Consider the following 18785-nt stretch of genomic DNA (forward strand, 5'->3'; position numbering starts at 1 on the left):
CTTTGTTTTCTAGGTATATATCATTTTTATTATAAGGAAAGACTGTCAAAGCAAGGTGATCAAAATAAGTAGAGCTTTGTTACAGAGCATAAAATGCCTTAGTGGTATAATGGCTGTGACCCAGACCAGAGATTTAAGCTTAGTTGTGATATATAATTTCAGTGGTTAAGATTCTACTCCAGTAGAGTAAGTCATTTTGGTTGGAGAGGACTAAAGGTTTACTAGAGATCTCTCTTGTTTTTGGGGGGCAACTGGCTAGTACAGGGATTGAACCTTGGACCTTGGTGTTATCAGCACCATGATCTAACCAACTGAGCTAACTGGCCTGCCCCAGAACACATTTTAAATAATTGTAAATCATTTAGGAATGCATTAAACAACAGCAAAACAATTAAGTATAGAGATTGAAAAGATTGTTCTAAAACCATGGACAGGACCCGGGCTGAACCATGGCAGAGAAAACTCAGAAGAGTGTGAAGATTGCTCTTGGAGCAGTTGTATGTGTAGAAAGTGAAATCAGAGATGTAATTATCAGACCTAGGACAGTGATCCACCTGAAAGCACAAATTATTGCAGAATCCGGGCCAATAGTGATTGGTGAAGGTAACCTAACAGAAGAACAGGCCTTTATCATAAATGCTCACCTGGATAATATCACTCCTGACGTTGAAGATCCAGAACCCAAACGTATGATCATTGGTACCAATAATGTGTTTGAAGTTGGCTGTTATTCCCAAGCCATGAAAATAGGAGGTAATAATGTCATTGAATCCAAAGCAAATGTAGGCAGAAATGTAGTATTGACAAGTGGCTGTATCATTGGGGATTGCTGCAGCCTGAATACTTTTGAAATCATCCCCGAGAACACGGTAGTCTATGGCACAGACTGCCTTTGTCAGGAGCAGACTGAGCGACAACAGCCCCAGACAATACAGCTGAATATCTTGATGAAAATCTTGCCAAATTATCACCACCTAAAGAAGTCTATGAAAGGAAGCTCAACCCCAGTTAAGAACTAAGAGCAGTGTATGACATGAAGATAACATTTCATCTTTGACTGCTGTCCTTTGAAAGGGCCACAGGTTTATGCACTCTTAGCAGCTCACAGAATAATACGTGTTGACTTTATTTTGTAAAATTGAGTTAGAGAGGAAAGTAATGGGTTTTCATTGTTAACTGTCCTCTATAATTCCATGAGATGTATTATTTTCCTATATCCTTGTTCCTTTTCTGATAATTTACCAATTTATTTTATTTTGTATTTTATAAAATGTTAATCACAAATTTTAGTTATGTAAAAGACTACCCATGATAAGAAAGGGCATATTGTTACTTATTTATATTCTAGCATATACTAAACCAAATAAAAATGCTGACAGGGAAAAAAAAATACAGCCATGGACAAATAATGTTTAAATAATGTGGCATAACATATTTTCAGTTAAGACACTTTAATTATAACTTGAAAATCTTATTTTAAGAATTAGATTTTTATCTTCATTTTCTAAAGACACAATTTAAATAAACCTTTCCCACAAATTTGTATCTTAGTGGGAAGAAAACATGGTTTGCCACTGAGCAGTTAGATTTAGTTTTCTCCTAAATAAATACCAATCCTTATTTTCCCCACATAGGAGAGCCTGGAGATGATTGGTAACTAAATAGAATTTTAGAATAATATGCTGAAAGAAATCAGATATATAAACTGATGGAAAAAAGATGAATTATGAATTCATATGAATTATCACATGAATTATGTGGAGAATTTCAAATTATGCAGAGACTAAAGGGTTTCCTTTTTTTTTTTTTAGGAACTTGATCGAGATGTAATTCATATACCATAAAGTTCACCCAGTTAAAGTGTAATTCAATGGTTTTCAGTATATTTACAGAGTTGTGCAACCATCACCATCATATAATTTTAGAACATTTCATCATTCCCAAAAGAAACTCTCATTTGTTGAAAAGTCTATTTTTTCCACCATTGAATGGTCTTGGCATCCTTGTCAAAAATCAATTTGTCAGGGCCGACCACATGGCTCACTCGGAAGAGTGCGGAGCTGGGAGCGCAGTGGCGCTCCCGCCGCGGGTTCGGATCCTATATAGAGATGGCCGGTGCGCTCACTGGCTGAGTGCGGTGCGGGCGACACCAAGCCAAGAGTTGCGATCCCCTTACCGGTCACGAAAAAGACAAAAAAAAAAAAAAAACAATTTGTCAAAAATGTAAAAGTTTACTTCTGGATTCTTAATTCTTTTCCTTTGATCTGTATATCTATCCCATGCCAATACCACACTGTTTTGATTTCTGTAGCTTTGTAGTAAGTTTTGAAATTGAGTTCTCCAACTTTGTTCTTCTTTTCAGAATTTTACTTTTTAGGTAGTGCCAACAATAGAATTCCATCTTTTAGACATTTAACACATATCTAAAGCAGATGATTTGAATATTTTGTTTTTTGAAAAAACTATAAATCAAGTTGCTTTTTATTTGCATATGGCTGTTGGTTGATGTTTTTGTTTTCTATGAGCCAGGGGCCTTGTCAGAAAATAAGTTTTCTGGGCTAGATGTTACCATCTACATATATCCAGAACCATAAGATGTAGGTTGAAAAAGAGGGAATATGACAGTTGGAGACATGGTCTTGCTAAAATGTATAGTACTATGTTTGTTAATTTGGGAGAAACACTATGAAAATAGTTAAGGCCTTGGGCTCTGGAATCAGAACTAAGTTAGAATCCTGCCTCCACCATTTATTAACTGTGTGACGGTAGACAAATTACTTAATTATTTTAATACCACTTTATAAATTAGTGAATATTAAATGAAACAATGTATATGTATATAAATAGTTACATAATGTGTATACTTAATATAATTATTTGTCTTAATAAAATGAGTTTTTAAAAAAGATTTATCAACATAGGATTGATTAAATCAGGGGACGTCAAACATTTTGTGTTCGTGGCACTTTTTTGCTTTCCTTCATTTTGTATTTGTATTTTTAATTGAGATAAAATTCACATACCACAAAGCTCACCCTTTTAACATGTTCAATTCAGTGCTTTTTCGTATAGTCACAAGGTTGTGCAGCTGTTTTTACAATCTAATTCAAGAACACCATCCCAAAAAGAAAACCCCATACCCATTAGCAGTCACTCTTCCTTTCCTCCTCCCACCCCTGGCAACCATTAATCTACTTTCTGTTTCTGCGGATTTGCCTATTCTGGACATTTCATATAAATGGAATAATACAATATGTGACCTTTAGTGTCGGGCTTCTTTCACTCAGCCTAATGTTTTCAAGGTCCGTGTATGCTTTAGTATATATCAGTACTTCATGTCTTTTTATTGTTGAATAATATTCCATTGTATGAATGTACTACATTTTATTTATCCATTCATCATTTGATGGACATTTGGGTTGTTTCAACTCTTTGGCTGTTATGAATATTGCTACTATGAATATTTCTGTACAAGTTTTTGTGTGAACGTGTTTTCAGTTCTCTTGGGTATGTACCTAGGAGTAGAATTGCTACATCGTGTAGTAACTCTGTGTTTAACTTTTTGAGGAACTGCCAAACTATTTTGCAAAGCATCTACACTATTTTACATCCCCACCAGCAATATATGAGATACTGTTGCATTTTTTAGCATATATTTTTAAAAGAAACTTCAGGGAATTAAGTAGCAGACTGTGAGAGAGCCTTTTGAGACACTAGTAATGTTCTATATCTTAATCTGAATGGTAATTACATGGATGTGTTTATACGTAAAAATCCATTGAGCTCTGTATGTAAGTTAGTGACTTACCTTATGTAAGTTATATATCAATAAAAAAAAAAAATCCGTACTCCATTGTCCCTTTTTTCATTTTACTGTAAACCAGGGGGACTCTGTTTCAGACTAGTGCTGGTTTATGGATTGATATTTGGGAATTACTGATCTCTGATCTTGAGATAAAATCCAAACATATTCATTAGGCATAGGATTTTTCTTCACAGTCTAGTCCAAGTTCTCTTTCTGCCCTTACCTCTTCCCTGTTTCCCTCCCTCCTATGTTTTGTACAGTCCTCAGACTCACCAGGCTTTTTTATATTTTGTGGCCCTTGCAGTTAGTTACTCTTTCTTCTACCTACTATCCTTTTTCCTCCCATCTCCACCTGGTAAAATCTACCCATTTTCCAAGACCTAGCTTTCTTTGAGTCCCACAAGAAACATTCTGAATCCTCCGTTCACACACAGCATTTTATTAATGTCTTTGAGGTAGCACCTACCATTTTTAAAAATTCATTTCTAAATAATTATAGACCCACAGGAAGTTACAAAAATAGTACAAAGAGTCTGTGTGCTCTTCACCTTGCTTCCCCCAATGGTGATATCTTATATGGTTGTAGGATAATATCAAAGCCTGGAAGTTGACATTCACTAACCACTTTTTGTTATTCAGGCTTTTACTTATCTTTTTTATTTCCTGTGTTGTCCAGTCTGATAGCCAGTAGCCATGTGTAGTTATTTAAATTTAAATTACTTAAAATCATATAAAATTAAAAATTTAGTTCCATGGTCTCGCCAGCCGTATTTCAAGCCACATTTCGAGTACTTAATAGCCACATGTGGCTAGTGGTGACTTTATTGAACAACTCAGATATAGAGTATTTCCATTATGAAACAAAGTTCTTTTGAATAGCACTTATCTATCCTGTGTTCTTGTTGAGGGCAGACATGCCTTATTCATCTATGTATCTGCAATTCCTAGGACAGTGTAGGTATTCAATTCATATTTGAATGACTGAGTCTAGTACTATCCTTTTGTTTTATACGGAAGGAAACTTAGGCCCTGGTAAATAAAATGATACCTAATTATTAAGTAGCAAATCTGGAACTAGAGCTCAGGTTTCCTAATTCCAAGTTCACTAGTCTTTCCATATGAACCGTGATTTGTCAATTTGTCTGTTTGTATCAGTTTTAGAAGAAGGAATACAAGGGTACTTCAAAAAGTTTGTGGAAATATTTGTACTGTCTTTTAATTATATTTTTTCATGAGGTTTTTGAAGTATACTTGTATTAAAGTAATGTAATTCTCAAACTTTACAGTGCATAAGAATCAACTGGGTAGCTTATTAGAAGTGAATGTTGCTGGACCTCTCCCTCCCAAGATTCTGACTCAGTAGATCTGGGGTGAAGAATAGGAATCTGTATTTTAAACATGTACTTAATCAAGACTGTGTGTTAATGACATAAGCATAGATCAGAATAGAGAGCTACAGAACAGAGGGCCTAGAAGTGGAACCACACTTATATGGACATTTGATTTTCAACAAAGTTGCCAGAACAATTCATTGAGGAAAAAAAATCTTTTCAACAAATGGTGTTGGAACAACTAAATATACTTATGGGGAAAAAAAATGAATTTTGACTCGTACGTTATGCCATATGGATCACTGACCTAAATATAACAGTTGAAACTATAAACCTCTAGAAGCAATCATAGCAGAATATCATGGGGATGGGTACAGGTTTTTTGGACAGGACACAAAAAAGAATAATCATAAAAGAAAAAATCGATGGGTTTCATTTTATCAAGAACTTTTGCTCACCAAAAGACACAGTTAAGAGAATGAATAGGCAGGCCACATAATGGCAGAAAATATTTGCAAAATATATTTCAGTATTTCAGACAATGGACAGGTATCCAGAAGGTATAATGAACTCAGAATATATAAAATTGTTCTATAAATCAAAAATAAAAAGGTAAACAATCCAGTTAAAAAATAGGCAAAAGATATGAACAGACAAGATTGACAAATGGCCTTAATATGCACATAAGTGTTCAATATCACTAGTCATCCAGTAACTGCAAATTAAACTATGAGATGTCATTATATACCAGAATGGCTAAAATTAATAGGCTGACTACGCCAAATGTTGGTGAGGATGTGAAACAACCAGAACTCTCCTACATTGTGGGACAGAGAGCACAATAGTACTGTCACTGGAGAAAATGGAATAACCATTCTTATGTAAGTCTTTTTGTGGACATTGTCTTTCATTTCTCTTCGGTGAATATCTAGGAGTGGAATTGCTTATAATACACCCTGCAGTTCCACTCCTTGGCATTCACCCAAGAGAAACGAAAGATGATATTCATAAAGAGACTTTTACAGGAGTTTGTAGTAGCTTTACTCATAGTAGCCAAAACATGGAAACAGCCCAGGTGACCATCAACAGAAAAATGGATAAACAAACTATGTTGTAAGTTCACATGTGGTTATATATTAATACTCAGCAATGAAAAAAACAAACTACTGGATGAATCTCAAAAACTTTATGCTGAGTAAAAGCTTGACACAAAATAATTCTCAATTTATACATTTATATAAAGTTCTATGGTGAAAAAAATTGGGATAGTGGTTGCCTCTGAAGTAGGGAAAGGGATTGACTAGGAAGGGTCTTGAAATAACTTTCTCTGGTGATAATGTTCTGTACCTTGATGGGGGTTGAGTAACGCAGGTGTGTGCCTTTGTCAAAACTCATTAAATGTAATACTTAAGATGTGTGCAAATTATTATATGTAAGTTTTACCTAAAGGGAAAAAAAGTTTTAAAAAATGTGATTTTGGTGCAGGTGATCTGTGGACCACACTTTGAGAATCAATGGGTTTGACTAATTTCAGAAATAATTCTTACCATAAAAACATAATAATTCATATATTACTAATGTAATATTTTAGCACTTTTCTTTAAAAATTACAGCTCTTTAAATATTTTAAAGAGTATATTTGTATTTAGTTATATAAATATTGTTATAAAAATGCCATTTCCTTATTAATATGTTAAATAGTAAGTAGACAAAGATTTATGTAAATATTGTATAGTTCCTTATTCCAATAGATTTTTTTTTTTAACACTAAGAATGCAGTTTTAATATATGGAGAAATGAACATGGAAATAATTTTGCATTGAATTGGATGTAATCGAATTTGTTAAAATGTGGTTTGAAATGGGTATTCATAGTAGTATTTGGTAAACTGGATAATTTTGATTTGCAGTTGAATTCCTTTTTCAATTAAATTCATGGCTTTCACCTGAGTTCAAAGAATGTGTTTATTTATGTGATAGGCCCCTAGTATCATATACTTTAAGATTCCAGATGTTTAGACAATTGGAACTTTTACTTCATGTATCTTAATCACAACGTGAAATTACCTGCAGGCTTTCAAAAGTGCTGTAGGGAAAAGACTAGAAATAGGTTATTGGTCAGATTCTTGAAATTTCATCAATTAAAGATACCAGCCTGTGTATCCAAATTTTCCATATATGAACTATCTGAGGCACTCATTAAATTTCAGACCTCTCTCTTTGAGATTGGAATTCCTGTCTTAGAGACTAGTTCAATGGGCCTGGGATGGGCTGAGAATTTGTATTTTTATCCAAATACCTCCAGATAGTACTTATTATCAGAAATGTTTGGGAAACATTGCCGTAAAGTAGAGCTAAGTTTCTCAAACTTTTTTGGTACCAAAAAGAAAAGAAAAAAGAAAAAGAAATATCATCCAAGGAGCTTGTTGAAAATGTAAATACCTGGGCCCTACCTAGCCTTCTCGTTTGTCAAGTCTGGGATGAAGGCCCCAAACGTACACTTTTTATAGAGCACATACAACGCACAGATCTGAGGGCTGTTTTCCTAGTGTCACTGCCTTAGTGGAGTGAGTTTTAGTACTGAGTAAATTTTTAGTCACTCTTGTAAGAGTGAAAGGGGAGATAAAAAAAAATTGAAGGAAAGAATTTTAGAATTGAGGACAGATCTTAGTATAAGACCTAGGTGGAGGACTTAGGGTAACCCACCGGCAGTGAGGACCTAAGGAACAGTGAGCATGCATAAGAGAAAGGAGGAATCATCTCCTGGGGACCATCCATGGGCTACCATCTTCGTGGAGGTGGAGCACAAGTAGCCAACCCATTGGTGACTTTTGAGAGTGACTGTATTCATTTGCCTTCAAGTGGTGGGGAGAATTCAGGGTCATCCTGCATGCCACTAAAACTTTGCCTGCATGCCTTGGGTTGCCAGCTCTTGCCCTATGTGCTGCTAATGGACACCTAGCAACTATAAACTTTCATTGATTTTTCTCTTGTGTAGTAAGAAGAAAACATAACCTATAGACCATCTTCTGGCAGAACATGATACATTTGGATCAGAAACAGGAGGCATTGGAAGCCAGGAATCAAAAGTGAAGAAACTGCAAGCCCTTTGGTGAGAAAGGTGATAGGGATTATTTATGTATTTAATTACATGTCCCACATTATCATTATATGGTTATCTAATGTGAGTGCATTGCTTTTAGGCCGATAGTTACCTTCACAAATGGTAGGGGGAAGGTGGAATAGGAATAAGCTGCTGGAAATGGGTCTTGATCATACATTTCTCTGCAGTCTTCTTCAGTCAGTACTTCGTGTCATCCTCTTGCCAGCATTCACTTCTACTTATTTCCCAGGCATCTTCTCCCTCCTTTCCAAGGCCAAAGCTTAAACTGAAATACCTCATTAATATTCATAGCTAACATTTATTGACTCCTTATTCCTACTAGGCAATGAGGTGTTGTGCTGTCCTGCATTATTTTATTCCCTTTTCAAAACAACCCAGTGATGTAGATACTGTTATGATCCATGTTGTAGCTAAAACGTCTGAGGTACTGACAGGTTATATAACTTGATCTGACTGCTAGGAAATGATGGAACCATATTTTAAACTCATGCTTTCTGACTTCAGACTCCATACTTGCTTCCTTTTTCTCTCTCAGAGAAAAAAGTGGGAAACCACCCTTGCACCTACTCTGGTGTACCAGAACAGGTGTCCCTGCTTGGCAGACCTCTTTTGAAAGGTTGTCAATCCCTGGGATTTAAAAACATTAAAGGTTTCATTATGAAATTTTTGAAAATCAGAGAAGAAAAATAATCTATAATATTGTTAACCTTACATAACTACAGTTAGTATATTGATGTATACGCTTCTAGGTTTTTTCCATATATGTGTATATTTTCCTATAGTGCAAATATTTTTTAGTGTCTCCATATTATAAATAGAATTTTCATCCCCAGATTTTAATGACTCTCTAATGATAACGTGTGACTTCTAGTAGTTTGAAGTTAAAGAAATTCAGCAAATGAGTAAATGAATGAATGCCTCCATGTATAGAATAATACATGTTTGTGCACTTGTCATTTTTGTTATTTTCTGTGTTTAGAGAGGTGGACCACTGTTCTAGTTTAAATTCTGTATAACACTTCAGTATCATGAACAAAGAACATAATTCTTCCAACTCAAGTATGTTCTACCTGTCATTCCAAGTCTTCCTCAAATCCACATACACTTTAAGATCTTCCTGATTTCCAAGCCTGCAATAATCTTTCTGTACTCCAGTTGTCTCAAATGCTTTCTGACTGTACCTCACATTTGACATTCACCATGTTCTGCTTTTGCTGCTTATAATATTTTTGTCCCATTTTCTTATACCTCTTTCTATTGTCAACACCTAATCTAGTGCTTTTTCTATGTCAATTTTATTTTTTAGCATTTTGGTATTCAAATATAATTGCTTTTGATCAATTTCTCTAAGATTCTAGAATGACTAAGCTTGCTGTTGTGTTTTCCCATCCCTTTGTAGGTTCCTATCACTGTAATCATGCCAGAAATGAGAGAGAATGAGACTCCTACAAAAAAGCAGCATAGGTATGTACCCACAGCCCCCAAATAATATAGTTTGGGTAGATAAGAAGGAGAATTAATTCCTATTTTGCTAAGTAGGTAGTCTTTAGGGATTGTTGCTTGTCTGTCCTACACACCCACACCCACCCCTCCTCGGCTGCCAGGGCAAACATCAGAAGTCACCTGGTTGGCACATCACTTTGAGAATTTACTAGCACCTAAATTAATTTTTCAGATAGTTAAGGTTTTCAGTGATTGATTCACTTCCCAACCTATGACTTCTGGGTATGAAAGAATAGAGAATGTTAGTTACTTCCAGAAATTGTGGCTTTTAAATTTATATTGAGGTATCTGCAGTTAGGTTTTCATACCATAATAAAAGAAAATTTTTCTTCAGGTGGTTTCTTATTAATGCAACAAATAAAAAGTCATAAAATTTATTTTTATGGTTCTCAAAACATAAAGTGGTGAAAATGCTTTCCCATTATTTTTGTGTTACCTTTGTTCTACACTTTTTGTTTCAGAAAGAAAAACCGGGAGACACACAATGCAGGTAGATACAATAATTTAAATTTTACTTGTTAGCATTTTTTGCATTCAAAATGAAATTGTACTGCAGTTGATTATTAGTGTTTGTGTTATAAGCCTAGAATCATTATTTGTTATGTTTTAGGAAAGGGTTTATTGTTTTTAATTGGCAAAATATTTTGCTAGTCTCATGAAGATGACTTGCTTATCTTCTGATTCATACTCTAGATAATGTAAGAGGTTAATATATTCCTGGAGCTAGTGTTTTAAGTGATTTCACCTGTTAAAAAGAAAAATTTTAGACAAATTAAATTTAACAGAGTTTAATTGAGCAAAGAATGATTCACAAATCGGGCAACACCAGAACCACAGTAGATTTAGAGCGATTATGGGGCTGTCATGTGGTTGGCTAAGATTTATTGACAGAAAAAGTAAAGTGACATATAGAAAAAGGAATTGAGGTACAGAAATAGCTGGATTGGTTACAGATGGGCTTTTGCCTGTAATTAGCTGAGACTTGGCTACTTGTTAACAAGGGTAGGTTATAGTCTCTGCATTCACGTTAGGTTACAATTAAAAAACAAAGAAAAAAAGTTACGTTACACCTCACTATGTTTGAAGAAACCTTTAAGCCAAGCTTAATTTAACACACCCAATAAGGAAACCCAGATACACTTTCCCTGAATAGAATGAAGGGTGTGTCTTTGCATAAATTCTAGAGGGGACTGGCTGCTTAGAGCAGCAGGGAAGAGATGGGAAGGAGCCTATATATCTTAAAGGGACTTGCTATGTGAACAGTCTTAAGCTGTGGAGTCCTCTATTATAGGAAGGGTCAAAGGACAGAATTATAGCAAATTTAGTTTAAAAATCTTAATTTGCTTTATGGCCATTCTAGAATCAGGCAACACTTTATTCCATAAAATAGAATAAATGTTCCAGTGACTTGGAGCAAAAGAGGTTGGCTTTGTAGCCAAAGTGGAAACAAAGAACAAAAAGTGACTGGTCATTTCAATGTTACTTCCTTCGTAAGGTGGGAACTGGGAGACAGAAAAATGGAGAAGTAACTGGTTAACATCAGGTTACTTCAGGTTACTTTTGTGTAAGGATTAAAGCAGAAGGGAACTTAATTATCCTGCCTATTCAAGATTTAAACTGACTTGTTTGGGAAATTTTCTCTCTCTCCTGATTTCCAGCAACTTAGTTTGAGTTTGATGACCTGGAACTTTAAAAGGGTGACAACATTCTGATTTTTAGTCTGGTTTGTTGGGACCTAGAACAGGAGCTTAGTCCAGTACAATATCTCCTATAATTCTGACTTAACAGAAGAAATGTAAAAAATAAATATTTGGTTTTATCTCAAATATCAGAATTACAGGCCAAAGCCAGATAAACATATATAGAATTAATTGTGCATACATTTATAATATGACCCTTCGTATAACATTTTATTTTCCATCAGGGACTGCATTCAGATCTAAAAATATTATTTTAGAAGTTAATTTCTATTACTCGATAAATATCTTCCTTTCCCTAACTAAAGGTCCCTTGGGAAAATTTTATCTATGGAAATATGCATTGAACACTGGTGGGATATTTTGCTGTTTCCCAGAATGGGGAATTTATTGCCTTTGAAGTCCCATTTATCACTATGGGTAGAGTCTAAATGTTGGTTTTTTTGTTTTAACCTTCACACATTAAAAAAAATCTACTCTTAGGGCTGGCCAGTTAGTTCAGTTGGTTAGAGCACTATCTTGTAGTACCAAGGGCAAGGGTTTGGACCCCCCCCCCCCTTACTGGCCAGCTGCCAAAAACAAAAACAAACAAAATCCACTCTTAGGTGGAAAGGGGGAGGGGAGTGGGAGGGAAAGGGGAGAGGGAAGGGGATTAATGAAGAATTGGTTAAAGGATTAATGAGGGATTGGTTAATTGGTTATAGACACAAAGAATGATTACGTATTGTAATGATGAATAAGCTAACTATCCTGACTTCACCATCACACATTGTACACAGCTATTGATAGTCAACTCTGTACCCCACAAATATGTATAGTAATAAAAAAAAAAATCTGCTCTTAGATAACAACAAATACTATTGTTAGAGAATTCAGAAGAAAAGTGAGCTATACTTAATTGCTTTCCTTTTTTGGGCTGTATGAATTAAATCTAATCTTTTTTGGCCATTTGAACTAAATCTTTTTTATTAGAATCAGCTATCACATTGTGCCAGAAATGTGTCTTGAGAGGAACTTATTACGAGAGAGTAATTAGATGTCATTGAAAAGGGTGTCCTTACTAGATCATGAAGCAAAATATGTATATATATTTTTCAAAACAAGTCCTACCCATGCAACAATCTGAAAGATAATCTTAGAAGCAATGGAATCCTTTGTTAGAAAGGAAGGTTTTAGAAAACTTTCTAACAGAAAATAGCCAAGACTAATGTTTCTACTTAACAGTATCTTGTAGAAATTATTTAGATAATATCTTGTACCTTACCCCTTTTAAGGTTGTAGCACATAAGCCTGGAACATTTCACAGTTAATTAAGTTGTCAGTTGCCCAGTTTCTTAGATGAGAAAGATCCTACATGGCCAAAGTGGGCAGCCCAGACCGCATATAGAAAATGAAACCAATGCCTTTTCTTGTCTGTCTGAAGTTATAATAGCTTTCTATTCCAAAAAGGGCCTCTAGTCATCCTGAAAGCTGTTTTAAGTTTCTTTAGTTTGTCTAGAAAGGTCTCATTTGCTTATTTGCCATAAAGAAGCAGCTTTCTGACGACTTAGCTTGTTAGTGGGCTCTTTAAATTTGGTTATCACTAAAATCTCTAATAATTACTTGAACTATAATAGAATGATTGCAATAGTAATGCAATAGTAGCAATTTATCATTAGAATTTAATTATTATAGATGATGTTCTTTAAAATGCGAATAAAAGTTTTGTTTATGTCAATTTCTATTACTCTAGACTTAAAATAGGATGTTCTTAGAAATCTTATTTACTTATAGTTATTTGTCTTCAGTAGATAATGTTTGATAAGCAAGTCTTAGGGATTTTTTTTACCTAAAATTTCTTTATGCAGGCAGAATGGGACACTTGGGCAGAGTTGTATAACGTTTGATAAATGGATTTTTTCCCCCTATCTAGTGGAGAGGCATAGAAAGAAGAAAATCAATGCTGGGATAAACAGAATAGGAGAGCTGATCCCATGTTCTCCTGCCCTGAAGCAGGTAAGACGTCTACTCATATTTTAATTCATTACTTGTGAACAGGCAATTCCCTAAGTTGTCTCAGTGGTTATAACAATTAATTTTGTTTTCTGCCATTTATGTTTCTTTTTTGGGGGGGTAGGGGAGGGTAGCTACTAATTGCTTTTTTTTCATTTGTTTCATTTTCTATATACCTATCTTTAATTTTTCCTACGTGTAATTTCTAGATTCTTTTGAGTTTTCTCTTGAATTCCTAAGTTAGTCCCATAATTGTGTTTATATATGTGCCACTCTATTTACCAGGCATTTCTTTAGTTTTCTGCCAAGTCATGTTCATTAGTCTTTTTAATCTTCCAAGGATGTCTTCTTTAATTTATTCTCCATGCCCTATCAACCTCCATTAGTACTTAAAATCTCAGCTGAAAGCACGACAGTTTTCCCTAATGAAGATAGCTTTTTGTTTCTCTTGATAATAAGGATAAAGCATGCTCATTGACAACAAAGCAGGTTGACTGGTTAGCTCAGTTGCATAGAGCTTGGCCTTGTAACACAAAGGTCAAGGGTTCAAGCCAGCCACCAAAAAACCAAACAAAACAAAATAAAAAGTTGAAACAATATGAAAGGCATAAAAAAGTTTAAGAAATAAATTGACATCCACTTCCAAGTTATAACCACTGTTAAAATGTTACACATCTCTCCCGACATTATGAAGATAAGAGTGTTTATAAATATATATATATATATATTCAGTGCTGTTTCATAACCTGCTTTGTCACTTTTACTCAGTGGTGCATAGTGGACTTTTGGTTGTAGATACATTTCCTCATATGATATCCTTTCTTTTTAATGGTTATATAGTGTATAGTTATAATGAGATATAATTTGTAGTAGCTTTTTTTGTTAATTAATTTTTAATTAAATTAATATATGCAAAAATTAATACATGAACATAGCAAATAGCACTAAAAAACTTAAAACAACAAACATCAATCTCCTACCTGCTTCCTAACCCTAACACAGCTCATTAGAGGCAACTATACTCAGCTGCTTCTTCTGGAATTTACTGTTATATTTCTAAATAACATACAAATACTGCCATGTCTTAATTTTTTTCATTTTAAATATAATCTATCAATTTTCTATTATTTCCCCTGGCTTCTCTGTCTGTGATCCTCCCAATATAATTCTTTCACAACTTTTGGTTAAATTGGTATTAAGTTTTTTTATTATTAAGACTGTAAATATTTTTTATGGTTGAGCTAAGGAGTATACTATTATTATCGTTCATTTCCTATGTAACTTCTCATATTTTGGAGTTAATAATTGCCTTATGGTTTTTCATTTGCTTAATTTTCTGTATACTTATCTTTAATTCTTCCCATACTTCCAACAATCTCTTAGTGTAGTTTTTTGCATGGTCAAATGTACCACATAATTTCCATTTTCCCTTTTTTTCTGTTGTGACTTTACTTCTGGAACCCTCTGTTCTCCTTTTTCAATCTCAACTGTTGGTCTGTTCCAATTCTTCTGTTTTTAATTCTAGCTCTCATATTTTTAATTTCAGAATTTTTTTTCTTATTCTCTGTTTGTTCCTTTTCATACCATATGTTTGCTTTGTGGATATAATATCGTCTCATCTCTAAATGTTATATAGGTTTTTTCCTGAAGTTTTCTTCAATTTTTTGTGTTTGTTTCCTCTGATTTCCTTTTTTGCCATGTTGTTTGATGTTTTTTCTTTCTTTTTGGAGTCTTACTTTAAACGTTTAGTGATACATAGCTGTTTTCTCATACTTGGGAATAAGGTGTTAAAAAGCTGATTGAATAGGCATGTCTTTTGGTGGCCCCATCACATAATTAGATGGTGTGCTAGTTTTGCTGTTGTTATAGAACTCAAAAATATCAGTATTTGTAGTTTTTCTTTCTTTTGGGGGGTAGCTATTAATTTTTTTTTCCCCCAAAGAAGAATCTATCAGTTGGCTCCCTGGGAGAGGAAATGGTGGAAAGAGGAGTATAAGCCTCGTTACTATTATTCTGGGAGTTGAGTCAGGGATGGGGGCTAGAGAGTCTCATTCCTCTACTTTACCCCTCTATTTTCACTTAGGAGCTTCATCTTGTCCACTTTTGTGCCAAGTATCCCTGAGGTTGAAATTCTCTGGTTTCACAGACAATAAACTTGTCTCCTGCTGTTGGGGAAGGAAGAGGAAGTCATCCAGATGCATAGGATATATGGGGGGGGGGTTGTTGTTACTTTATTAAGAGTCTTTTAGCTGGTCCCTTGAATTTTAAAGCCACACCTCACCCCACCTTCTGTAGTATCTGGTGCTTCTCAGTGTTGAAACTTCCTAGGATTTTGAAGGGCCAAATCGGCTTGCTTCTCAATATTATCTTCCTTGGCAAGGACTTACACTTCAAGTTCTTTTCATTCTTCCCTACAGGATGGATTTAGATTTCAATAAATGGGTTTTTTAGTTTTTTTAAATGTGTTCTTTGTTTCTTCAACACAATGGCAAACTCTGTCTTCTGATTTGTTTTTCTTTCTCCACATCTCAGTGTATAACAGCTGCTCAGTAAATATTGGTGTTTCCCCATAAAATCTTATTTTTTTGCTCTTGGCTTTCATTCCTGTGAGTATCACTGAAGAAAGAAAGACAAAATCATTTCACTTCCTCAGTGTCCTAGAATATGCAAAAGAAGTCAGTATTCAGCTCTGTATTAGTCTGTTTCTGTTGCTTATAACAAAATGCATGGAACTAGGTATTTAAAAAAGAAAACAAAATGTATTGCTTACAGTTTCAGAGGCTAGGAAGTCTGAAGTCCAGGGAAAACATCTGGTTAAAGCTTTCTTTGGTGGTGACTTCGTGATGGCAGGGTAGTGGCAGAGCAGAGAGAGCAAGAAAGAGACAGACTTTCCTCTTTCTTCTTTCAAAGCCCTCAGAACCACACCTCTGACCACCATTTTTGATCCATTCACTACTGCACAGTCCTCCTACAATCTAATCACCTCTTCAAGGCTCCCCCTTTCAGATACCATAATAGGATTTCCCAACCTTTTAACAGTCACAGTGGGGGCCAAGATTCTAATACATAAAACTTGGGGGACACAATTCAAGCTTCAGTGAGTTTTGGGGGAACATAATACAATCCACTACAGGCTCCGAGAAGCTGAGCAGCTTAAGATTTTCTGCGCTATTGCTACATGCTCTGCCCCTTGTCTGCAGTAGAAGGACAGGTGGCTGGGCATTAACAAGTTCTGCCTTTGTTCAGATTCTTGTTTTAAGAAACGAAAATATTAGTTTCTGTTTCTAAAGTAAAGAGTTTCCTGGGTTTACATGTCGGGTCTGTGTGGGGACTCAAGTAAGGAACCCAGAATTGTAACTAGCCAAACCAAAGTACTCAGTCACAGTGATTCCTATATGAAAAGAGCTATCCATAAAATACTGGATATATTTAATAATATAAATAGTGGAGTAGAAGTTAAACATTCACTGCAACATTTTTAATAGCTGAAGAATAAAAACCAGAAATGACTATTAGATATCTTAAATGTTTATCAGTAATAGGCTGGTAAATAAAGTACATACAGCCATTAGAAAGAGTAAGACAGATATCTAAATGGTGGATAGAAGTATCTCCAAATGTATTTATTAGTCAGGGTTCTCCAGAGAGACAGAATCAATAGGATATGTTATAAATATATGAGAAGGGATTTATTAGGGGAATCAGCTCACACAATTATGAAGAAAAGTCCCACAACAGGCTGTCTGCAAACTGGATGCTCTTAGTGTGACTCAGTCTGAAGGTGTCAAAAACAGGGAAGCTGTTGATGTCCTTAGTGTAAGTCCTGGAACCCCAAAGATGAAGAGTCTCAAGCTCTGATGTCCCAGACAGGGGACAGAGATAGAGAGAGAGATTCACCTTTTTCCTCTGACTTTTGTTTTCTCCAGGATCCCAGTGGATTAGATGGTTCCCACCCACAGTGAGGGTGGGTCTTTCCCACCCAGCCCCCATAGGCTGTCATACTAATCTCTGCTGGAAATGCCCTCATGGACACACCTTAAAAGACAGCTTTACCAGATTTCTTGGTATTCCTTAATCTAATCAAGTTGACACCTAGATATATTTTTTTAAATAAAAAATAATACAGCATACTGTTTATAGCATCCTTCTATCTGAGTTTTTAAAAAAGATATATATAGGCATTTATTGGCATAGAATATTTCTGGAAGGATATACAAGTAACTTTATGGTGGTTGCCTCTGGAACAGAGTCTAGAGAGCTAAGGCAAAAAGGAATGTCACTCTTCAGTATGTATTTCTTATTATTTTCATTTTTTTTTGCCATATGTGTATTTTGTTTTCAATTTTAAAAAATTGTTAATTAGGAATAAAGGAACATTTTGACATAAAATGCATTCTATTTGAAAAAGTTTAGGAATGGAATATACCAGGAGCATGACACCAAAACTCAATGAAGCGACATTTCTTTCTTGACTTATATGAAAATAATTTGTAGTTGTGGTTAACAGAATAAAGACAAAGATTAAAATTCAAAATCTTTACATGGTCTTGAAGGCCCTCTCTGGCCTCTTCTAACACTTGTCTCCATAAAGTTCACCTTAGCCTCATTCACCTTCCTGTTCCTCAAACATGCCAAACCCAGCCCTGCCTGAAGGCCTTGGCCCTTCTGATCTACCTGGACCTTCCTCTTCCACATGTCCACAGAGCATGCTTTCTTTTACTTCCAGTGTTTACTCAGGTATAATCTTACAGAGGGGCCTTCCACAACCTCCCTATACAGAAAATTGTAGCAGAGTGTCTTAGTTCAGGCTGCTATAACAAAAATGCCATAGATGGGGTGATTAAACAACAGAAATTTATTTCTCACAGTTCTAGAGGCTGGAAACTTCAAGACCAAGGAGCCGGCTAATTTGGTTCCTGGAGGGCCTGCTTCCTGGTTATGTCCTCATGTGGCAGAGAAAGATCATCTCTTTGTCTCTTCTTATACAGGCACTAATCCCATTCATGAGGGCTCCACCCTCATGACCTAATCACCTCCCAAAGGCCCCACCTCCAAATACCATTACATTGGGGATTAGGGTTTCGACATATGAATTTTGGAGAGTACACAAACATTCAGTCATAGCACAGAGTAACCTCCACCATCACCCTCACCCCCTCCTTACCCTGCTCTGTTTTTCTCCATAGCACTTTTGTGTGTGTGTGTGTGTATGATCTTATCACTACCTAATTATTTTATGTGCATTTGTGTATGTGTGTATATTTCTCAAGGGAGGGGACTTTGTTTTACTATTATATCATCAGTGCCTAGAACAATGCCTGCTACATAGTAAAT

The 18785-nt window shown here is 35.2% G+C and overlaps 2 protein-coding genes across 7 annotated transcripts in view; both read left to right on the forward strand.

The window, feature by feature from the left end:
- USF3 (upstream transcription factor family member 3) overlaps positions 1–18785 on the forward strand; it is a 43185-nt gene that overhangs the window by 13449 nt on the left and 10951 nt on the right. For 3 of the 6 annotated variants that reach the window (XM_063078804.1, XM_063078797.1, XM_063078815.1), the window contains 4 exons: positions 8134–8247; positions 9659–9723; positions 10224–10252; positions 13372–13454. In XM_063078804.1, coding sequence (XP_062934874.1) covers positions 9677–9723; positions 10224–10252; positions 13372–13454 — 159 coding nt within the window. In that variant the 5' untranslated portion in view covers positions 8134–8247; positions 9659–9676. Of the gene's footprint in view, positions 1–8133; positions 8257–9658; positions 9724–10223; positions 10253–13371; positions 13455–18785 lie in introns of those variants that run through there. The other 3 variants (XM_063078808.1, XM_063078823.1, XM_063078832.1) reach the window with 3 other exon arrangements.
- Positions 450–1019, forward strand: LOC134362778 (dynactin subunit 6-like). The gene has a single exon (XM_063078048.1). It carries the CDS (start codon positions 450–452, stop codon positions 1017–1019), a length of 570 nt encoding a protein of 189 aa, XP_062934118.1.

The sequence above is a fragment of the Cynocephalus volans genome, chromosome 1 (assembly GCF_027409185.1).
Source record: "Cynocephalus volans isolate mCynVol1 chromosome 1, mCynVol1.pri, whole genome shotgun sequence".
Taxonomy (NCBI): domain Eukaryota; kingdom Metazoa; phylum Chordata; class Mammalia; order Dermoptera; family Cynocephalidae; genus Cynocephalus; species Cynocephalus volans.